This window comes from Excalfactoria chinensis, chromosome 3 (assembly GCF_039878825.1).
Source record: "Excalfactoria chinensis isolate bCotChi1 chromosome 3, bCotChi1.hap2, whole genome shotgun sequence".
Taxonomy (NCBI): Eukaryota; Metazoa; Chordata; class Aves; order Galliformes; family Phasianidae; genus Excalfactoria; species Excalfactoria chinensis.
Window position 1 is genome coordinate 44,931,166 of NC_092827.1, and position 23,933 is coordinate 44,955,098.

Here is a 23,933-nt window from a genome sequence, read left to right on the forward strand (position 1 = left end):
AAGCAGTGAGATCATTATTGAGTATAATGCTGACCCAAGAATTCCAGGGTAATGGAGACTGATTTCAGAGTGCTAAAATGCTGCCGACACTTTTTCATGAATGCTTGGACTGCTCTGCCTTGAAATACAACAATTTGCTCGTGTCTTATATTAGACAGTTTTACAGTCAAATAGCTGTTACAAAAGAAGCTGTGGATACAGCAAGCCACATCAGCGTCACTTCCAGTAACATCTACTTGGGGGTGAGGTAAACCCACTCAATTCAGCCCTCAGGGAGAGACTGTCCAGAGGAAGCAGCCTGGACTCTGCCACACTGTTGCACACAGTCCCACGTTGCTGCTGCACTTTGCTTTTTCTCCTTGCTCGAAGCACATGCTAAGCTGCGGTGAGAGTCAGGTGTTACTTTTGCTATTGCACAAAGTCACTGGAGAAGAGCTTGTGCAACCAGCAGGGAAATGTGCTGTGCTGTGCTTTCAGAGCACGCGTTCCAAGTGTACTCACTTGTAAATGTGTCACCCAGCAGACTGATACCTTTGAGACAGGCCCCGACATCTTCCGGACGGGGACGCTGCCTGGTGCGGACACCAGGCTGGAAGAGGGGCCCTTCAGTCCCAGTGAGGTCCCTCAGGCTCTTGCTGGTGCATTCCTCCACTGAGAGCAGCCTTTTGAATCCCAGCCATGGGGTGAGTCCTTCCCACTAGCGTGGTTATTTGCTTCCTGAACAGGAGAAATGAAGCCATAGAGTGTTAGATACATTTCTTTTTTAAGGCCTGGTACCTACAGTCCTTGCCTTTGTCCCCATCCCAGCCACGAGCACACAATTGATTTAGGTTAGCAGTGTGGGGAGCAGTGCTGGGGCTGAGCTGTGCAGCCAGGGCTCTGAGTTGCATTGCAGTACAGAAAACAAATTTACTGAATTAGAAGAGGGAGGAAAAGATGTTTAAGTTATGACTTTTCTACACCTGGTGTTGAAAGAAAACAAAACAGAACAGAACAAAAACTCACTGGGCACTGAAATACCTTTAATCTTTTATTTTTTATATTTCAGCAAAGGATGAACATTCACAACAGTTCCCAGACTCCAGGACATAAAAAATGTGTTTTTGTTAAACAAAGCAGAGGCAGGTACAAGTCTTTTTAATTATTTTCTTTTGAAATGTAATGGAAGAATTCTGGGCCTTCAAAATTCAGAGTGTTCATTCTTTTCAGTTTCCTCCAGATTTTTTGAAAACTAATGATATTCTTTCATTTCCCTCCCCCGTATTTTTGTGTTCATTTCAAAAGCTTTGCAACTAAGTTCAATAGGGTCCCTTTCCTCAGTCGCTGTAAGCCGTGCTACGGATGCTTCAGCGGCTGGCATCGACATGAGAGCTTCCATCCCCGTGTTAGACATCGAGCTCTCCTGTACACCGCCGTCGAAGCTGCGCTGGGATGCGTTCAGCTGTCCGTGTCCGTGTGCTCACCGGGAAGCCGTGGAGTAAGCCGCTTTACCTTCCCGACAGGTTGTCTTTAACGCAGGAACCGTGTACGAGCATCCTCATTCATTCCCTGCATTTCCCATCCTAAGTTCCCAGGAAGGTTCCTCCAGGTGAGATAACTTTTCTCTAGCTTTGGCTGATCCCGGAGCTCTGGTGGCGGCGCTCCCAGGCGCACGCTGAGTCTGGGGGCATTACCTTACCCGCAGGACGGTCACCGCTTCGTGCGGGAAAACCCTCCCCGGCACGGTGGGCGGAAGGGAAAGGGCAGGAGCGAGCGGCGGCTGAAGGGGGCTCTCCCTGCCCTGGGTTGAGTCCTTCCGTCCCGCGGAGCCGCAGCGCGGTTGAGGGCGACGGGAGGGAGCCGCGCTGCCTGGGGGGGAGGCAGAGCCGGGGGGGACCTCAGCGCGGCGCGGTCTCACCCCTCAATCACTCCTCCCACAGTGAGCCGTGCCTCTTAACCCCCGGGATCCTCCCTCCCGCCGAGCACTGCTCCGCTTTGCAGAACGCGAGTTGATGTCCGAAAAACGAATTAGTGGCCTCGGACAGCCATGAGCTGTCTGGATGTTATGTACCAAGTGTATGGTCCCCCCCAGCCGTACTTCGCCGCAGCCTACAGCCCCTACCCGCAGGTACGTGGGGTGGGAGGGGTGGCGTCGGGAGGGTGGCCCCCGGGCCTCACCAAAAGGAAAAAGGGAAAAGGAGAAGGGGAGGGGGTGGGGGAGAAGAGCCGGAGTCTGCGATGGTGAGAGAAGCGAGGCTGCATCCCACCCTGGTGCGGGGCTCGGCACGGTACGTACCGCCGGGACTGCGGGAGAGAATGGGACATCAGATCCGATATGACATTTAAGGGATTTTTCCCCCTCTTTTTTCCTTTCCTGGGCCGGGCTCCATCCCGAGCTCGGCAGCTGCAGGCAGCGATGCAACCGGGTTGCAGAGGGCTACCGGGGAAGGGCGAGGGAGGGCTGCTCGGGGTGCCCCCCGGCCGCCGCCGTGGGAGAAACATCCATTACCGGGGATGATCCCGCTCCAGCCCTGCTCGGCGGCGGGACCCCGCGGGCTGCCCTAGGGACACGCGTGTGCCGCGTGGTGAGATCGTTAAGGGGATGCCTGTGCGTGTGCAGCCCGGGCTGTATGTTGAACCCGGCGTTCCTTTTCCCTCGGCAGCACCTGCTGCACCTCTCAGCTCCCCGTGTTTTTCTTCTTCTTTTTTTTTTTTTTTATCTTTTAAAAATTTATTTATTTATTTTCTCCCCTCATCTCAACGGAATAGGAAAGCGGCATTCCCTAGCAAACGAAAAAAAGGAGAGGTAGAGGCGAAAGCGCCCCGGGCCGCGGGCGGGCTGCAGCCCCGGACTTGCGGGATTGGGGGCGAACGGTCACGCTCCTCTCCGCTCCCTCTTAGCGAAGCCCCGGCGTGGCGGCTCGCGGGACACCTCCAGCCCTGGCAGCGAGGCCGGCATACCTGTTACAAATAGCAGATGATGTCTTCCCCCACCTTGCCCCCCCGCCCGTCCGCACGCGGGTGACATTATTTAGGGGGCTAATTATTAGCTCAATGGCTGAGCCGGCAGCCAAGTGGAAAGGCGGCAGTCACGGAGAGACGTTATTAAATATCCCGCGCCGCTCGGTTCAGGGCTCCCGTCCGCCCTGCTCTCGTTCTTCCTCCGGTCCGTTCCGGCTCTGCTTTCCCGGCTCATCTTAAGGAACTCCCGGCTGCTGCGGGCAGAGAGACCTCGGGAAAAATCCGACGAACTTCTGAGTGCCCGCTCTTTTTTTCTCCCGGCGGGATCCAGTAAAAATTGTGCAATCCTGTAGGAAATACCTGAGGCTTCCCGCTGGCCAGAGAAATGCCTTCTGCTCTGAGACGTGTTTGAAGAGGAAAACTTTGATTTTTTCCCCCTTCCTCCCGTTTTCCGCTTTGTTTTGTAGGTCATTCTTTTACCTTTCCCCCGGTGTCGGGATCCGGCCCGCAAAGAGCCTCTGCGTGCGGAACTTCGTGCCGGGAGCTGAGTCCCGCGCGTCACCCCGCTCCCGGCAGTGCCCGTCCCGCACGGCACTTCCAGGCTCGGGCGACCCGGGGGTGCGGCAGGACCGCAGCTCCCGCATGGAACTCGGAGCGGGTCAGGGCACTGCATCCCGCCTGGCCCGGGAACGGAGGGCCGGGACGAGGGCCAGCACGCCTCGTTGCTTCGTTTCCCGTTCTCCCTTTCCTCTCTCTCCCTCCAGAAACTCGCTTTGTACTCCAAAATGCAAGAAGCCCCGGAGAGCGGCAGCAGCGCCGGCGCCAGCAGCTCCTTCTCCAGCCACGCCGCCGCCAGCATCAAGGAGGAGGAGTGCAGCCCCGAGAAGGAGAGGCCCCCCGAGGCTGAGTACATCAGCTCCCGGTGCGTCCTCTTTACCTACTTCCAGGGGGACATCAGCGCCGTGGTGGACGAGCACTTCAGCCGGGCTCTCAGCCAGCCCAGCAGCTTCTCGCTTGGCAGCGCCAAGGCGGCGCGGAACGCCGGCTCCTGGCGAGGTGAGCACCGAGGAGGGGTGCGGGTGCTGAGGTTCTGCAAGTGCAGGGGATGCGGGGGTGCAGGTATAGGAGCCACGACAGGAATCCCCCGTGTCCCTTGGCTTTGAGTTTGGGGCTGTGATGAGCAAGGGTGGGAGCAATATGAGAAGTGGATGCAGGCAGAGGTCTTTTGTGCCTATACCCAATTTTACACCTTATAGGCTCATGGGGTATCTGGGGTGGCAGGGAACACCTGACCTGAACAATTGCTATAGAGCAGCTTCAGGGACCATCCCTCATCTGCCAGTGCGCGACTGAGAGCTGATTGCTCACCCTCCCCATGAATTCCCATCAGTTTTCTAATAATGAAATAATCAGCAACACTGTCAGTTCACAATCAGTAATGCATAGCATCTACTTCTGCACTTCCAGTTATCTCTGTACCACGGGGTCCTTGTCCTTTTCCCTGTCAATTCTCAAAGAGCTACAAAATGCTTCCCAAACATGCTAACAAGAGCCCCAAGAAACAGAAATTACCCCAAAATAGATTAAGCACATTTAAGCTGATTGCGCATCTCATGCTGTTCCTGACTGCTTTGAAACCACACTGAGGAAACAGATGCTTTCCTGGCAGCATTGGGCATCCTCTAAGGTGATGAGCATAAATGCTTCAAGAGGGAGATTAGTACAAAATAAATAAATAAATAAACAAAAGGAGAAACCCAACCTTGACAATTGCTGTGATTCATAATGATTCTGACTCAGTTTCCAGACTGAGAGAAAAAGGAGTTTCTCTCACCTTAGATAACAATCTTTTCCCTTAAAGAAGTACTAAAAGAAGCCTGGAGCAAATTGTTCCAGCCCTGGGCTAATTGTGCTGGATGACTGGGCTGGGGAGGGCTGCTGGTGGGCAGTTTTGCATGTTTGGTGGTTGTTTGTAAGATAACTGCAGCATGAGAGTGAAGAGGAGCCCTAGGGTGTCAGATGCCAGGACTGAGAGTGCTCATCCGCTTTTCCTTTCTCTCTGCTTCTAGATGGCTCCTTCCCGATGAGCCAGCGCAGCTTCCCCCCATCCTTCTGGAACAGCGCCTACCAGCCCTCCTCGGTCCCTGTCACCCTTAGCAGCCCCCTGGCCACCCACAGCGAGCTGCCCTTCACCACCACGGACCCCTATGCCCCAGCCTCCCTGCATGGCCACCTACATCAGGGTGGTCCTGAGGCCTGGCATCACGCCCACCACCACCACCACCACCATCCCTACCTCGGGACACAGAGCACGGCCTACCCCCGCCCCACGGCCATGCACGAGGTCTACGGCCCTCACTTTGACCCTCGCTATGGTTCCCTGCTGGTGCCCACTGCCTCTGTCCGCCCCCACCGCCTCACCCCTGCCGCCGTGCCCACACCGGTCAGCCCGCCCTGTGAGCTGAGCAAGGGCGAGGCAGGCCCTACTGCTGCCTGGACGACATCGGGACCCTTCCCCAATGCAGCGGGAGATGTGGCACAAAGCCTTGGCCTCAACGTGGATGCAGGTGAAGAGAGGTCCCTGGCCCTTTGGGGTCCCCCCAACTCAGGGCTAACCCTTGTGGTGGGAGGGGAGGGCTCTGTGTAGAGGACAGCTAGAGGAAACATATGGGTGTGTGAGCTCCCAACCCATCCTGCGTGTCCTTCTTTGCATTCCTTGGCCAGGCAAGCAAGGGCAATGTGTCACCCGCTCCACATATCTGGCTCCCAAGACACACTCTGAGGTACTGCTTGCTTTGGGCCTTGTTCTGTGCTGGAAGCCTGATGGAGCCCTGAGGGCTGTGGCTCAATCCTCCCATAGGGCAGTCGCACAGCTCTGTGAATTTCTGCAGCTTTCTAAACGGTTTCCTCTGCTTGCTTCTTTTTTTCTCCCAGTTTTCAAAAGAAAATGCTATTGTATCTGCTGAGCATGTAAAGGCAACATCTATCCCTGTGACCAGGGAGGCTAGTGCTAGTGGTCTGCCCCTGGCCAGCTGTAGGGCTGCATGCTCATAATGGTGCTGCAGAGAGGACAGAGTCATGGCCAGCAGTGCCAGCTCCTCGGGCTGCAGCTCCTTGTCTGCAGCAGCAAGGAAAGCCTGCTCAGCTGCTTGGCTTCCTCATGATAAAGCCCAGTGACCACAATCACTGGTTGCTCCGTGCAGCCTCACTTCAGGTTAAAAAGAGACATGTGCCTCTCCTCACTGCAGCCGGGGGGCTCTTCTCGCTTCACTGCTTTCTTCTAGCCCTGGGGAGCCCAGGCTTCAACTGAGCCTCTGATCTCATGTGGCAGAAATGGAGTTTGTCTTTCTCTTTCCTTAAATGCCTGTACCTATTTTTTCTTCTTCCCTTTTTTTTCTTCTCTCCATTCTCAGGTTTGCAGCCTCAGGACAAAAGCAAGGATCTGTACTGGTTTTAGAGCTGTCCTTCACTCTTCCTCCCCTGGCTCTCCCCTGTAGATCTCTGCCTCTAGGCATGGTGGCATTCAGAGCTGAAGTCGGGTCAGTTTGTAACAGCTTCTGGTCTTGGTTTGCAGCTCGGCGTTACTCCTTCTGTGGTGGACCCCTTCTGAGCTGACGAGCTGACTCAGAGCCTCCCAGACCCCTTTGCCCTTTTCCAAGCCTACCATGGCCCTGCAGCTTGGGGACAGACAACGGGACTTAAAACAACCTGGCTTTGCAAGGATGATCTTTAGACTTATTTTGGAGATGAAAACCCCTCTGTTGAGAGAGGAGAGCCAAAGACCATGAACTATTTAAACAAACTCCACAGTCAGAACTGCAGTTGGACTATTTTAAAAGAGTCAAATGACGTCACGAACGGTGATGCAAAACCACTGGCCTTCTTACAAGGGACAGAGGAAATTGTGGTTATTTCGGTGGTGTGAATATATTTTTTTTTTATGGAGGTGAAAATTATTTCTTGATTTCAACATGGGAAAAACTATGTAGCAGTTTTGAACTGGAATCTTACTTTACATTGCAGAAAAGGAAAAGGAGAAGAAACTGGAACTCACTAACATTTTTTGGACTACTGAGGAGCTAGTCAGATTTTTAAGCATTGTGGTTATGAATGGCAAGCGCCTAGCTTGGGCCACCTGCCTTGGGCTTACAGAAGTGCAGCTGTTCCACGGACAACTGTTCAAACTCCAGAAATATGAAAACCAAGGTGGCACTTGTCAGGATTTGACATAACATTTGCATTGAATGTGTAATGGTTGTTTGTTTTCTTTTTCTTTCTTTCTTTCTTTTTTTTTTTTTCTTTTTCTTTTTTTTTTACAAGAAACTTTTTATGGTGAAAACAAAACCCTCTTAAAGAAGAGGGACAAAGGAAACCCAGGAAAAACTGCCTGCCCTCAAACTGACAGCCTTCAAGGGGAACACCAGAAGGAAAGGCACATGTGGGATAATAGGTCTGGGTTGCCTCTAACGCTTCCCTTTGTCTATTTGTTGCTGTCATTTTGTCACTTTAATAATTGTCTTGTTTTGGTTTGAAAGGGGGAATAAGATATCTATTTAAGGGTAGGAAAGCTGCATTAAAGGTATTCCTTCTTTCACCCTGAGTGCTTTTATAGGGAATTAAAACTGAAAAAGAGAAATGAGACGGGTTAGAAACTCCAGGATGAAAAAGGAGAAAATAAATACCTGTAGTGTGGATGGCGTGAGTTATTTTACTAGTCTGCATTAACACTAACTAGAAATCCCAGCAGTTGAAAATATATTCCTGATGTGCAGAAAATATGGTGATAAATACAAAAGACAAGAAAATGCAATGTTATGGCAATGCTTGCTATTTAGCATAGGGTGTCTCTGTAGGATAGGCTGCAGAAAGGGTGGCACCCCATAGTAAGAGGTGCTTCTTCATACACCTGATAAAAGAGTGGACTATATTTTGCTATTCTGGAGTGGTACATTAAAATGTTATTATAAAGGGTTGAATGACTAATTAAACAGTGCAGAAATAGCAAGTTCACCCTATGCTTGCAAGCTGACATTTTTACAGGCAAAGCATCAGATCCTAACACTACAGTGTCTCATTTTGTTCCGTCTTTTCCTAATGCAACATCTTTTAAGGCTGACAAAGTTCAGTACATGTGAGAGGAGAGTCCTGATGTCATCCCTCTAAAACTGGGAGAAGCAGTAGAAAACAGACTTTTGTGATGTGATAGGAGATTTTACATTCTGAGACTTGGGCAAAATGTTCACTGTGTTGGAAACGGAGAACTTGTTGCTCCTAAGTTCCATCTCAACTAGAAGTATATTTATGGGGAATAACAGGAACATTCACAGCAAGAAAACAACAAAGCAGTGAGAGTAAATATTGTGAGGAGCTGCTTTGAAATAAAAAGAGGGCAGAACATCCATGGCCAGAGCTGGGCAAAGGTCAGGATAAGGCTTGTGGTGGTGCTTCAGCCAGACAAACCCACAGGCATGTCGTCACAGCCCTCGGCTAGCTGGCAGGCTGGAAAGGGCAAACAAACGGTTCCGGATTTTATAGCGCTGGTTAAGCCACAAATGTTCTAAGTCTTCTATCATGAAGGAAGACAGCAGCACTTAGCAGGAGAAAAAAAAAACAACCTAAAAATGGCATTTATTGCTGCAGAGGCTTGAAGATGGCAAGGTCATCCTGTGAACAGTCACCTGCATTTTCTTTAGGTTGTTTTTTTAAAGTTTTAGGTTTTTTTTTAAGTTATTTTTCTTGGGTTTTTTTGTTGTTTTTTTTTTTTCTTTTTTCTTTTTAAAGTTAAATTTGGCTGTTGTGTAGACTATGCAATTGTTTCCTTTTTCTTTCATTTTTTTCCCCCCTCTTCTTCTAATGAGGAGCACTGGGCAGTAGAGCCCAGGTATGTTTGGATACATTCATGTAAGCAGACATTTACTGTGCTGACATTTACCATTCATTTTGACTGGGAGCATTTTCAACCATGAGGATTTATGCAATGAATACACGACTAATGTTATGACTATTACTGTTGATACTTGCTCTCCAGATAATTTTCATTGTTGTACTGTGGAAGTACCCAAACACCAAAGTCAAGTCTTTGGCTTATGGTGTTAGGTGCTATGCAAACCACTTTTAAAAAGGCTCCCACTTTGGATGCGCTGCAGTCAGAGGGTGTTTTGATGAAACAGTGCAAATCACTGGGTTGTCCTGACTGTGGGAGGCTGCCCACAGCACTGCCTCTGAGTTTCAGGAGTGAAGCTGTGCAGGTCTAGGGCTACAGTTTGTATTGCCAGAGCAGAAACTTCACCCCAAGCGTTAGGCTGCCCGGTACAGGGTGCGTGAGTTTCCCAATGCAGTAGCAGTGTAAATAAAACCTCGGTGCTATTTCATAAATCTGCTTTGTTTCTCTTTGCATCATAGACTAGTAACTGCCTAATCAGGAATGTGCACAAAAAAAGATCTGTAAATGCAAAAGGTATGCTTTCTCTGTGTTACACGCATCTTACATGTCATTCGGAGACCCCTAGGGTCTCCCATTGGCATGCAGTTTTGTACTGGCTACTGCTCTCCTGCCATAGTCAAGCAAAGAGATTGTTTCAGTGGTGACTTACAAACAGACATAATTTGTGACAGTCCATATAGGCTCTGGGGCAGGAGGTAAAGGGCAGAGTGATGTTGCAGAGTGATGCTGAAGCAGGTGCAGGGGCAGTCGGGCACAGAGTCTGATTCATTTTAACAGATATTTCCTTCTGATATGACTGCAGTTGCAAGGATGCAGTTCAGGGCTCCTTAAAGGCAGATAAATATGTACCTCTGCATTTGCAGTCTCCTGTCAGCTAGCCTTAGGGTGAATATTTCTTCCTACCATCTCTCCCAGTGGGTTTTGCATCAGAACCCCTAAGGGAGGGGAAAGGAGGAGGGGAAAGAAGGAGAGTGCCTGAAATCTCTGCACCTCCCTTGGCTCTTGCCCTGACCGTCCTCAGGGAAATGGATCTGCCTGTCTTGGGTCAGAAGCAGTCCGTCCTCACTTTGCCTTTGATGTCCTATTAAGGTTCACAACAAGCTCTACCGAGGGCTTAAAGGTTGGTCCCTTTCTAAAAGGAAGGCAAGTGCTGTGGATGGCTTAAGATTCACTAAGGCCTCTGACTGGCAGTTCTCGTGCATCTTTTTCTGGGTAAGGGATGTAATTAAGATGCCCTTTTGATTACAGAAAGGCGAGTCAGCTCCTTGGGGGGTTGTGGTGTCCTGGCTGGCTTCCCTGGCCTGCCACCCAGAGGAGCAGTTGCAGAAGGGAAGGTGAGAGAAGAGGTGAGATTATTTGGAAGGCTAAGCAATGCTGTGTAGGGAAGTAAGAATGAGAGATGGGGAAAGAAGAGAAAAGGGATAAAAAGGAAAAGAAAAAGGAAAAGGGAAAGGAAAAGGAAGGAGAAAGAAAAGGAGGAAGAATAAGAAAGGAAAGGAAAATAAAAAACCTTTCATTAAGATCTGGGGCTGAAATCCTGGGAACTGAGCTATTGTTTACCTCCCTCTACAGTCAGACTGCTTTCTGAACTGGCCACCCTGACAAGCAGCTCAGACCAGATGAGTCCCACTGTTAGTGTCCATCTCTAATTATACCTAAGGAATTAACTTTGCGTCCTACTTCCTACTGCTTCCATGACCAGGGACAATGCATGAATGCTGTACAGCAGACCTACAGGCAGGCGCTACCTGCAGTGAGGAGTCCTATGCCCTCTCCTGCCTGAGCTTCCTGGGTGTAGTCCCACCTGACCACTGCAGGCATCTTCCCTCCTATTTCGCCTGGCATGGTCAGACTGCAAGGTGTCTTCCCGTTCAGCTTCCTCATTTCTCCTTCTCTTGCTCCATCTGCTGACCCTCACTCCTTACCCTCCCTGCTCACTGATCCCCTTCCCTCCTGCATCCACTACCAGTCCCATGCTGCAGCCACAAGGAGCAAAGGAGTGCCACAGTGAGGGATGTGAGCTTTGTCATCAGCACCTCTTATCTGTGGCTGAAGCTTCAGTACTTGTACAAGAAGCAGAACTGAAGAAGAGCCAGCATACTGGTTTCCAGTCCTGGACCCTACTGGTAGGAGCTGGGTCTGAATCCCCGGCCCAGCAAAATAAAAGTTTTTCACAAGAAGAAGCCTAAGGGGCTGTGACAGCCCCAGTTGCACACAGGCACAAATGATTATTTTCTCTTGACAGACCTGCACAGCTCCCTCTGTGTATTTAACTGCGGTCACAGTGAGCTGGATCAGGAAAGGGACACTTGATATCTGCTGTTTCCGTGGTTGAAATATTTGTGAAGTTAGCGCATAATCTGAAAGCAGAAGCTAATAAATTATAGGGTGCTAATTGGGGCCGGAGTGGAGCTGTCAATCATATTATCTTAAACACACAGAGACCCTCATAACCTAAAAAGGCAAGAGAGGCTCCGGGAACAGCTCCCAGTTGTCACTAGCCATGACCTCCACTTCAGTGAGAGCACAGGGAGCCAATGCAGAGAGTTTGTTCTGCTAAGAAAATGCAAATCCTACCCTCATGAGGGCACTTGTATGTGTTTTGTTTACCTTCTCTGGTTGTGCATTTCCCAGGGCACTTCGTTATTTTGCTTTGCCACCTAACTTACCGCTCTCATGATTTAAAAAAACAAACGTATATGAAAAGAATTCACAACGCTTATATTTGCATAGCCCTTAGAGTAACAGGCACAAACTTATTCATGGCCCAGCCCCACTGCATATGAGCCTGTCTTCTAATAGTTATTTTATTGCCCGTGTTTCTTCTTCCTGCTTCTCAGGTTCTAGAAGCATATATACTTCTGGGACGCTGCAGGGGTCCATGATCTGGGTCAAAAGACAACTGTGCAAACATCATAGCTATAGAGCACCTGCATTTATTTTGTCACTTGTTTTCTTGCATTGTTTCCATCAAGATATTTGCATTTTACTCAACATACAGCATAAAATTGAATCAAAGGCTGTTGAAAAAATATCACGCCTGTATTAAGACAAGAGGCATTTCAGAAAGGCTTCTGTGGAGAAAGTGTCTTGAAAAAGATCAGGGACAACCCAAAAGTGGGAAGCCTTGTTTTAGTGGCAGCATGACTGCTACGCACACACCTGAAAACTGAGCAACAGTGAGGTCAAACCCTGTTCCTCCCTGGTGACACCTCAGTGATTGCCTAGGCTTACTGCTGCAAGGACACGCGATTAAGTGCACAAAGACTCTAAAAGGTTTTTCTAAACATGCCGTTTTTCCCACCATTTGTGATACTTAATTGAATTACTTTATGGTAACCCTGAAAGGTGATAAGCAGCAGAAACAGTGTTTCTTCTCCATTTCTGCTGTGAAAGTACAGCCTCTAGCCTGAAGCCAGCAGCCAACTCTGGGTGGGGCAGGTGAGGGAATGTGTTTTACCCTGGCTGGGGTTCATCATGGTCATTCCCTCCCTGTGCAAAGCAAGACAGCAAAGCTGCCTGCATTAGCTCATCATGTGGTTGCAATAGAAATCCCTGAAGAATGGCAGCGTGAAAAGAACACTTCATCTTTATGAAACTAGTCCACAGTCACCTGCAAAATCTTATCTGTTTCCTACCCGGTCAGTGGAAACACAGCATGTCATGCTGACATCACATCAGAAACTTCACATTTATGTTTTAGAAAATTTTGTTTATAAATTAGAAGCAAAAAACTATGCTCAACCTTAAATGTACAGAAATGGGTTTTTTAATTTTCTAAATGAAATCAGTGGGTACAACAATACTTGTACAGATGTTGCTGCTCTCCTCTCCATCTTCACAGAATCAAAGAATCATTAATATTGAAAAAGAAAGACCACTAAGATCATCTAGTCCAACCATCAACCCATCATCACCATACCATGCCCACTAACCATGTCTCTCAGTGCTGTTTTTAGTGGAAAGACATTTTTAACAGCTCCTTTACATGTGGCTTTGAGAGCTGCACCTCTTCTGACACAGCAGTCCCTACACATCATGTTCTTATTCACCTTCACTCCTACAGTTTCCAACAGAATTTCCTTATGTTGGCTATTTCTGTCAGGAGCTCACCCTGAGGGTAAACATACTATTCTTCAAGATTTGCACTGCTAATACAGAGAATCTTCTCTAAGCTTTCTCAAAAACAGCAAAACCCTTCTGTCTGCAAGCGCAGAGTAGTTTAAATGAAAGAAAGCTTAGCATATTCAGTGTATGGTATTTGCATGCGTGCAGAGTTTGCATACAAAGATCATGTCACTAGTTTGGTTTTAGTCGATTTAGGCAGAGGATAATTCTCTTATTGTCTTAAGCAACAGACTTAAAAATTATGGAGCGCTGTCGTTGTTAAGATGGCAAAGACTATGTCAGTAGACAAACTAAGGAGAGAAGAAAGCTTTCCAAAGAATGAAGGATCCTCAACTTGACATGTATCTTGTTAAAATCTTAGAGAAAAAGAATAGGAATAAATGGTCAGTTCCTGGAGGGTAAAGAGCTCACCAATGAAGTAATTTTTCTGGGGTATGTATCATTTAGCATAATTAGAAGGAATGCTGTGGGAAGGCGTGAGCAATTAAATCAGGACTATGAGGAAAGAATCCCATCTCTGAGGAGTTGCAGAGGATTTCATGCAGCTCAAAGACCTGACAATAAAACACCAGCTGAAATTGAAATATGAAGTGAATAAAAGGTGAAGTTAAATACATAACAAAGTTTTAATAATAACTTCACAAATAAGCAGATGGACTCCAAGATGGCCATTATTGCTTAAAACCAACATATGCAGACTGTGAAAGATAATCCCATAAAAATGTCACCTCAGTACTTAGACAAAAAAGCAAGCAAACAAACAAACAAGCAAATAAAGTAGTAGGAGTAATTAAGAAAATAACAGAGAGCAGGAAATATTTTCACAAGCTTTGAATACACTGTGTTTCTGATCTCCTGCTTTCAGAAAGGAGCTTGTAGAACTGAGAACAGTCTGGGGAAAAATGCGAGGGTGGACAAAAGAATAGATCTTTTTGGAGAAATGACTCAACAGGTTAGAAGCCCTCATTGTGGGGAACAGTCATTGCCTGTGGGTGAGTGTGGGAGTGACAGAGCTCTGCAGAGTTGCAGTACCAAGATATAGGAGGAGAGGGAGAAACCATTCTTTTCTTTCCTCTCTATAAGAACAAGGTAGTCTAAACCAAATCAATTTTCTGGACTCTTTGTGTGATCCATGAGATAATTGCCTACAAGGGGTGGCATTTGCCCAGACCTTGCTCCTCCAGAGTCCAAACAGTTCTTCAGAACCAGCAGCCATCTGTAAGATGTGATGAGCCATAGAGTGGGTGAAAAAGGTTGTACATTAGATAAGAATCTGCTTCACCAAGCCCTCCAATGTCAATTTTGAATAATGAAGGAAATGTGCAAAGAACCCTTAAAAAAAATGCCACCTACCCACAAAATGCTGTGTGCCAGAAGAAATAAGTATTGAAGAGAAAGTAGTCTGGATCCTCATGGAACAGGAAAGGACAGAACTGTGCAACTATGCAAAAGCATATGCTGCCACATGAACGGTGAAGGAAGAAGGAGTATTTAATACTCTGCAAAACTTCAATAAACCTAAACCTGATAAATGGGGTGGGTGTCAGATTTTTTCTTTACTGGACAGGAAGAATTAGCTTTTCTTCTGCATGTTCTTTTCTAGAATTGTAACAGCAACATAAAACATCTCTTGACATTGAATTTTGACAGAACCCATTCTTGGACCTTTACTTCTCAGTTTCTTAGGTTGTTACTTTTGCACTGCTTCACATGCAAGTAATCAGAGGTGTTAACATGAACATTTCTAACTGCTGGGTGCAAGCACTAGTTGATTTTGGTATTAAGTAGCAGTTTTTCCTACTCCCCTTTATTTCCAGTTCTTATCTGAGCAGATACTTTTCAAGACCATTCAGGCAATACTTTCTAGAAGGCTGGTGATGCTGAGGCAAGACTATACACTGCATTGAAACAACTAAATTTTTAATTATAACAACTAAAGTAGTACTTGCCCAAGTCACAACAAATCTTGAGAACCTGATGATTGAGACAGTTTCCTCACTAATGTACATCAGCTCATTGTAACATATTTAAACTGATGTACAGTGATTGAAAAGTGAGCCCATCTGCTTTTATACTAGCCTGAGAACTATGCTTTTCTTAAGAAGCTGTCAGAATTGCCAGCAAGAATCTCTATAAATTTTCACTTCAGATTCCAAAAACCACTTCCTACTTTCTACAGATCTTGCAGAAATAATCTTCACAGGAGTGACTTCTCCTCTTACTTGGGTAGCTTCTGCTGGCTTATGAGTGGATTCAGGAAGAAATGCTCTTACTACACCAGATACCACACCCCATACTCATTATCAATGTATGCCTTAAACAAAGAAGGTAAAGATATAAAATATTGGCTGTACACTTGAGGGTGAGTCATCAGGATGTCACACAACTGTGGTCATAATGACTGCTTCATTTGTATCTCACATTTAATCTTTCTGATATATCAGGATTCTTTTCTCTGCTAAATATATACTTTTTAAAAAAGATATTCTCATCCTTAAATCCATCTACATTAACTTAAAAAAAAAAAAAACTATAGACTTGAAAGTCAAGACTCTTAAATTCAAAGCTGTCTTGAATCTTTCACTTTGTCTGCCACAGGTGGAGTCAGCAACAGAGAGAAATAAACACAGGCCAGGTGATGCCCTTTTTCTTTCCTAAGAGAGAGTGTGTTAAAAGAGTCTTTCATGCCTGCTCATCCCTCCTACTGTCTCCAAAGGTAGCTATGAGAAATATTATCAGATGCTAGCTGCTTGAAAGTGAGAGGTGTCCTTCAGAGTGTAAGGAAAATGGATGAGTAAAATGAGGATTATCATGAAGAGGTGAGGAGTAATTTCAGTCGGATAAAGAATGTGAAATGATAATTTCTAGAGGAAAGTGAAATGGAAGTGTGAAGATTAAGAAGCTTTTTGCAACTAGTGTTATGAGTGGATTCAGATAGGGTAAATTTGAACTCCCAGTCAGTACAAACCTTGTATACGTACTTCTCTAAGACAGGAAGCAGGATAAAGCAATGATGGGCAAGGTCAGACTTAGATCTGAAAAATGGCATCACCAAGCATGCTTTGGACCACGCTGTGTGCATGGGGAAGGTCAAATAGCATGTCTTCCCACTGACTCCTGCAAATTATATAGGAGGATTCTTAGATATGTATTTAGAGACTTGTGTCTTAATCAGTTTTTCATACTGTTGGGTCCAACAGTGGTCAATATTTTGAGCCTTGTTGGCAATGCATTAAACTCAACACTTTGGTCTTCGTCTTCCTCTGATAAACCCTCCATCAAAACTAGTTTTCCAACTAGTTTCCAACTATGTTTTGTTATAAACAAAGCAACACTTACCTTCCTGTCTATTCTTGTTGTATCCTTGGGTATTCATGACTAGTTTGAGGTGTCAAAGATATTACTACTGATTTCACTGTTACTCACCTTCCACAAACTCAATTTACTTATGCTGGATAGGCTTTTGCATGATCATTTTCCAACTCAGACCTATGAAAGACTAAACTGATGTGGGTTATATCACAGACACAGTCATGGGGCCTGTGAACGTTGCTGCCTATATAAGCTTCTTGGCAGGATTGAAGGCTTCTATCTGAATATCATGTGAAAAAGATATCATATGAAGTCATGTTCATTCGCAAACTTTTGTTTGCAGCTTGCTGACTGAGCAGTCTTCTTGAGTTAAGTGGAATTACATGTGCAAGTGAAGTCATCCTAGTACAGTGACCACGGAACAGAGATCTTCCTTATTTCCAGTTAGCACGTGTTGCTGGTTAGTAAATGTTACTCATGTATAAGTTACTGAAATGAAAGTAATAGCTGTACAATTAATCAAACAGAAATTGAAGAGGTAGGAAACATTATACACTATTTCTTTAGCCATCACTAATGACCTGGTGAGTGTAAGTTAAGAGAAGAAAAGATAGGAGTGTTTCAACTACTGGTATTGGCAATTGTGGCTTGTACATGTACAAGTGTGGCTAAATGGTAAAAGGAAAAAATGACATGATAACAGCCAATTTGAACTGATTGGGTTGTTTTTTTTTTTGTTGTTTTTTGTTTTGTTGTTGTTGTTGTTTGTTTGTTTGTTTTTGCAAATGGTTTTTAAAGAATACTAATTTCAACATACCTCAATTTTTATTAAATTTGAAGCAAGACCTTCAAATAGTCAAGTGCCAAACATCTTTTTTTATCTGTATTGAATTTCCATTTAAGAAACTTTTGGAGCTTGACTTCAGTGGCAATGTTCCTTAAAAATATCTACATTTTAGCATTAAACAATTACTACTCTCCAGCATTTCCCACTATCAAGAGTTTGCATAAAAGCAGGATATGATTCTAGCTTCCAGACAGATGTCAGTGAATATCTCTGCAAATTTTGCAAATTGCTCTTCATGATGAGGCATTCCAAAAAGATTATTGCTTCCTTATACTCAGGAATTATTCATATATTGTTTTATTGTATATTTTGATTTGAACTCTAAGGACATCAAGGAAAAAACATTTACCTTTATCTAATCAATTAAGAAATGAAAGGTGATCAACATTAAAGGGAAAAGGAATGTGGATACTAGATTCACAGATCAATCACTGTGCAACTTAAAATTTCAGATGATTGCAAGCGTATGTTTAAATTAAATGATAAAATAGGCCATCCCCGCAGTGAACAACCCAGCCGCCTTTCTTCAATTGCTTACAGATTTGGAGATCAGAAAAATACAACTAGTATTTGTTAGCTTTTCAATTTGTATAATTTCATGTGTGCTTAATGGAGCTATACTTGAACTGTTTTTCTTTTCATGATCAGGTTGTTCCCTTCCATGAGATAGCATGCCAGTACTTCTCTTTTGGATGGACTGCTTGTGTCCAAAGTTTGTGTCTCTGTATAAAGTTAATGGGGATCATAGTAAAATCATTTTCTCTCTGATGGCAAGTTTTATTTCATTAAACTATTTCTTGTGAAACACATGAACCTTAGCACTTAGAAAGTCAAAAATATGTGACTCTTGTCTTGTAGATAAGTTTTAGTACCTTATGACATTCTCTGGAAGTTCTGGTGTTTTAGAGTGATAGTGTTTTTTTTTAAGAAATCTTTAAATGTATAATAAGATGCATAATATTTTCTCCGTCTTACATCTTCTTTGGTAGAGTTCTGTCTCCCATCCTCAAACAGAGGATTAGACAGATGGTATTATATCGAAGTAAGTTCTGCAGAGCTGATGCTACCTTGATCTTGGTTGCTTTCTTTGACTACTACCAAATAATTTAGGCCTTCTTGATCCTTTGCTTCCATTAGAGTGGTTGAAAGAATGCTGTCCGAATCTGCAGGTGGAACATCAATATCTGCAATTTAAAAAAAAAAAAAAAAAAAAAAAAAAAAAAAAAAAAAAAAAAGTTAACAACCCAGTAGTATACAAATAGTATGAGAAAAACCACAAAGTCAGCTGGTAGAGAATGTCTGTCTAGTGACTGTATGAAGAGTGACTGATGAGTCAAACCTATTTTCTGCTATTGCTTGCATGGATTATATCTTCCACCAAATCACTTGAGGATGTTTGGTCATCGCCATTAATACTTTTGCAGGTGGAAATATATTTATGAATACATTAACTCTTTTGGTAGGAAAGATAGCCTGCATAAAGCTAAAATGGTTTTAATCTCTAGCTTTTTGTAACCTGGCTAGTAATACAGTAATAGTGTCCTGTAACATGGGCAGTTTTCTACCTGCTAAGTTGTAACATACCCCCTCTCTAGAAGAATTGTAATATTCTGTCTTCCAGGAAACATGAACTCAGCAGTACAATGTCTTTTATCCGTTACTAAAAACTTTAGATTTTTTTCTTAATTTGATGCTGTTTGCATGTACATCATTGTCTGAAAGCTATTGCAGGTACTATAACTTGTTTTTTTTTTCAAGTGATTAACTAAAAGCTCATGTTATAATTGTTGCTATTCTGTGCATTTGTTCCTTAATAACACATATTCATTCTGCTCCCCTCTTATTTTACTTCACAACTGGAAAATGAAATGTGACATTCACTGTTACCGACTCATAAGAATCATGTGTTGTGCTGCTGCAGTTGGACAACAAACTATTATGTCACTATAAAGACACACACACACATCAACTACAAACTCAAAAGTCTTCTCCACATAGTAGAGACCACTAGTAAATATTATGAGGAAAAAACGTGAACAAGGGTTTTGAATTTAGAAACCTGCTAGCAAAATGCAGACTGGGACAGAACTAACTGCCTTCATATACCATACTGACTGACAGCTACAAAAATCATTTGATACTCACTTTGTCACTTCAGGACTATTATGGCAATATTTAGTAATTCAATCCCAACCAAGTGTTCACCAACCAGTACAGCTCTTTTTTGTATGTGGTTTTTGTTTAATAAATATTTTAATGGAAACCCTCAGGCACAAGTTGCCTTGGAAAAGGCAGGCTGGCAAATGCTGAGAGCATGTTTGTAGCAAACTCTTAAGAGAGAAACCTTAAAATAAGGACCCAAGTAAAACTCGGTATTTACAGACCAGACATATGCCGGCTGACCTGCCTAAGTATAGAACACTGGAGGAGCATTCAGATTTGTTTCCTGTATAAGTATCTGGAACTGATGAGGTGATGTTTACACAAATGTGAGTATGAGGTCACTGAGATATTTTTACCAGATATATAGATACATTACTAATTCTTTCCCCAACAGGTCTGAAGATCTACGGAATATATAAAATATTATAATCCTTCTTTAGCCCATATGCCACTGTATTTCCCGTTGCAGAGAAAAAGAGCTGAAAAATCAACACCTTTAGCTTAGTTTTACTTTTTGAGTTTTTGAGACAAAACAAGCAAAAAAGACATTTTTTTGTGTGCATGTGTGTGGAATGCTCATACCCCATAACAAGAAAGAGGAAGAAGATAACGTTGATATCATTTCTTCTATAACATGACCCACATAAGCTGCACAGCCATTGCCATAATGAGATTTTTGACTACAACAGTCCTTTTCTTTACCACTGTGTTGTCTTCTCTTAGCATAGTGTTCAATGCCCATGAAAGCTTAGCACTATTCTGTTGCCTGAGCCAAAAACTCTGTGCAAAGATGTCAGGTTATGCAGTATAATGCAAATAAGTCAGCAAACAAGCAAATATTTTTTTCACTGAGCTGTATGACAGACAGAGACGGAAGATACTGAAAATTAACAGTTAAGAAAAAAATCATTGTATCTTGTGAAATTTCCCCCAGAAATTTCCCCCGAAGAGACCTAGAGGCACCACCAACAACCTGGGAAGCCATACAACAATGTGGAGAAGTTTGAATAATGTTAAGAAGCCCCTTCCAAACAACATCAAGAATTTGGAGAAAGATAAAGGCTGGAGATGGGAGACAGGTCAGTATATTCATGAGATATCTCTCTTTTCTTTTCAATTTTAACTTTTCTAAAATTAGTTGATTGATGTATAGTCACGCTGGGTTATACGTGAGTAAATGCAGGATAAACCATGTGATGTGATCCCCTCAGATTTCACAAGCAGAGCCAGGCTGAGCCAACAAACGTACCGAGAGGAGGCATCCAAGGTACACCTTAATAGAATCTGGAGTCGTGCTGGGAAGTCAACTCCAAACACTTAAATCCTACTGGCTTGTCCATACTGTGGGCCGCCGCACAGTGTAGAGTTACCCACATCCACTCCAAACAATCTACATCAGGGCATGAGGTAGGCTGGCTCTGGCAGCACAGTGATCAGTATGAGAACTCCTTTGAGAGGTAGATCCCCACAGTGCTCCATGCTCCCTCAGATAGACCACTTCCAGTAATTAAAATGTTGAAAGCTCTGCACTTCAGCTGTGTAGATACCTGTGTCAGTTCCTAAATGCATGACCTCTTGAGATGTTTTCCCCAGTACTAGTTGTAATTACAGCATCTGAGCTAAACTGCAGGTAAACTAATTACAATTCAGCTCTCTATGGGTAGGCAGAACTTTGGTCTAAAGAACCCCACATTAAGTGACACAAGACACTGTGATTGCCTGACTCATAATCATGACAGATTCAGTTTGATTGCTTAGGCTCTACTGAGAAGGCCAGTCCCAAACTGATAAAATCTGTGCTTCCCCCTCTAAATCCCAGCATCCCAGCCCGCCGTTTCCTGCAGCAGCCGTATGAGTGGGGTCATGTATCCTGCCTTTCCATCACAGAGTCTCCCTTCCCCTGCCTTCACTGCAAGCTGTGCGGTCTCAAAGCATGTTTTGAAATCCTGCCTGGAAGGGCGCAAATTGTTGTGATGTCTTGATAAGCAGATGGCTTTGAGGTGTTTAATTTCAGTAGGTGACAGTGTATAAAAGGAAAAAAGTCCATAGAAAAACTGATTGGTAGATTCAGTACAAACTGATCTAGAGACGTTGATCTTCTGTTATAGCTATTTCAAGGCCAGATCCTCAGCTAGCACAAATTAGCAAAGCTCCATAGGAACAAGTGGGACATCAGCGATTTACAATAGCTAAGGATCCAGCCTGAAACATACCAAATCTGGGTAACACAGTGGCATATGATGCTTAGCACCTTCAACAGGTTAGTGACCACGTTTAGAACTACAATCACATTTACTTCTTACCATTTGTATCTTATTTTTTTTTCTCTTACATACTCTGCCCCTTGCCCCTTCTGCACAGTTTGTATGGGAGTGAACAAGAGACTGGATGGCATAACAGAAAGGTTCCCACAATGGGAATACCTGCAGAGGAAGAGCCTGGTGTATCTTTGTTCATGAAGAAAAAGGTAGTTACCTAACAGTGACTGCTTCATCTCAACTGAGTCAGTCAGCTCCAGGAGGTAGTTTCTGTGCTTGGAGCGTTTGACCAATACCTGTTGTCCACCTGGAGCTGGAGGTGCTGTGTTTCAGTTTCTGCACATTGCCAGTAAGAATATAAATAGAAGAAATATATATCCGTTTTAATACTCTGCTCTGTATTACATATCAGTGGAGATATATCTGTGTTTCCTGTCTAACGAAGTGTATGATCTCGAATGGCTTGAGGGTGACTCACCGACTTTGCTATTCTGTCAGACACTGAAGATGCTAAAAGCAAGGATTCTGTCCATCTTGCATTTTTACTGCACTAAATTGCTTGAAGAACTGACTGCTTATTTTTCCTCCACATTTTCATAGATTTTTTTAGAGATTCATGGACTAAAATGCATGTAAACAAGATGCTGTCTTGGGAAACACAGATATAAACTTTTTTATTAACTAGTTTATCATTTATCATCACACTTAATAAAAGAGGACCAAAACCAGCCAGCTCCACACCTGTTTCAATACAGTGTGCCTTGATACATAAGCAGGGAAGCACCTCCATTCTCCAGGTCACAAAGTAGGATTAATTTTACCAAGTTTTAATTACTCAGATGTTACATATCTAGTTTAGGCTTTTTGCCCAGGCTCACTTTACAGTCAATTGAGAGGGAAGAGAGAGATGTGTTTTTGTGGAGATACTCATTTCTCATACTGACCTTTACACAGTGACATCCTCTGAACATGTGTACAACTCTCTGGTGACTATCAAATGGCCTACACGGACAGTGTAAGAACAGAACCTAAATTTTAGTTGGTTATATCTACACACTCATACAACATGAATGTAATTTATAAAATCAGATGATCTGATGTTATAATACATTTTTTCCCACTCATTGCAAAGCGAAGTTTTAGTATTACTTTCCATGCAGTGTCATACAGCTCACGTGCACTCTCTGGAATCAAAAAGCATTTGTCTAGGAAACACAAAGAAAATGATCACCCCATCAAGTCTGCCTTTTCCTGCAGTGTTGTAAGCACTCGCTGTTTTGGAAGAAGCCTTTTTGTTGACCCTCCTGGCTTTGGGTCAGGCACTCACTAAACTAAGTGGGGAAGAGGATTACTGAATTTCAGAAAAATACAAAGGAGGCTAGATACAAGGTTTAAAAATGTCTCTTATCAACACATCTGCTTCAGAGAAGCTTCCGTTTGTCCAAGTGATTACTTTAAGACTGGAAAGCTGTGCAAAATAGTTTCTAAAAGGCAGCTAGTTTTAGGAAAATAAGCTAGTGACTTACATAGCAATCCAGTACTACTCAGTCAGCAGACATATCATTAACAATGAGAGCCCAGATCCCAGATTTTAATAGCAAATCCCCTCAATGAAAAGTTTTGCACTTAGTTAAAAAAAAAAAAAAAAAAAAAAAAAAAAAAAAAGTGACATTTTTAGCAGGTTCCTTTATTGCTGAAAAAAAAACCTAAATACACCGAGTGTTTTAGCTTCCCACATTTACCAAGAGGCATCTCCAGTTTAGGGATTAAAACATTATCTTTTCTTTTAAGGCTGAATGTGTTTCCATTCAGCCCTTTTTTAAACAAAAACACTTACAGCTCTTGAACAAAACGAAATACTGAGGGCAAATGTGACCAACTTTTGAGGAGTTTTTTGCTGTAGTTGCTGTTTTTGTCTAGTCGTGGCAGAACTCTGCTCCCCACATTATTGTACTCAAAAAAAACCAATATATCAACTATGATCCGCATAGTTTCAGCCTTTTTGAATGTGATTTTTTTTTTCAATCATCTCAGAATAAATGTTGTCAGCTGGTAGCTTTGATGGCAAAATTTGCCTCCTATCTACAAAATAACTGCAAGGTAACGGTGGCAATTGTCACAACTATGGATTTCCTCAGGCTCCCTCAAACAGCCTACTATCTGCTCTCATCAGGGCAGCCTCTTCCAGCAGTAACGGTGTCATGCTCTGACAGTTTTTGAGCAGTTCTATGTTTCTTCCTTATAGGTCCAGAATGCATTACTGGGAGCAGCACCAATAAGAATAGTCCTCCTGTGTCAAAAAGGCAAGGAGCTGCTCCAGCTGCTTAATGCCCAGTTGTCT

The 23,933-nt window shown here is 44.0% G+C and overlaps 2 protein-coding genes across 3 annotated transcripts in view; one reads left to right on the forward strand and one right to left on the reverse strand.

The window, feature by feature from the left end:
- Positions 1–2,026: 2,026 nt before the first annotated feature.
- VGLL2 (vestigial like family member 2) lies at positions 2,027–6,555 on the forward strand. Of its 2 annotated transcripts, XM_072333165.1 has the most exons (4): positions 2,027–2,107; positions 3,705–3,996; positions 5,010–5,507; positions 6,515–6,555. In XM_072333165.1, the coding sequence occupies exons 1-4, from the start codon at positions 2,027–2,029 to the stop codon at positions 6,553–6,555; spliced, it is 912 nt and encodes a 303-aa protein (XP_072189266.1). The 2 variants fall into 2 exon arrangements, with proteins under 2 accessions (XP_072189266.1, XP_072189267.1); XM_072333166.1 differs by lacking the exon at positions 5,010–5,507.
- An 11,648-nt stretch (positions 6,556–18,203) lies between these two features.
- The window catches only part of ROS1 (ROS proto-oncogene 1, receptor tyrosine kinase), a 72,891-nt gene continuing 67,161 nt past the window's right edge, over positions 18,204–23,933 (reverse strand). The window contains exon 44 of the mRNA XM_072332666.1: positions 18,204–18,355. Coding sequence (XP_072188767.1) covers positions 18,204–18,355 — 152 coding nt within the window. The remainder of the gene's footprint in view (positions 18,356–23,933) is intronic.

What these genes read in the sequence shown, in the direction of transcription:
- VGLL2 (XM_072333165.1), top strand. Translation starts at nt 2,027, where the DNA reads ATGAGCTGTCTGGATGTTATGTACCAAGTGTATGGTCCCCCCCAGCCG. An exon ending in GAACGCCGGCTCCTGGCGAG is followed by an intron (nt 3,997 to 5,009) that starts GTGAGCACCGAG and finishes CTCTGCTTCTAG; the next exon opens with ATGGCTCCTTCCCGATGAGC. An exon ending in TGGCCTCAACGTGGATGCAG is followed by an intron (nt 5,508 to 6,514) that starts GTGAAGAGAGGT and finishes CTTGGTTTGCAG; the next exon opens with CTCGGCGTTACTCCTTCTGT.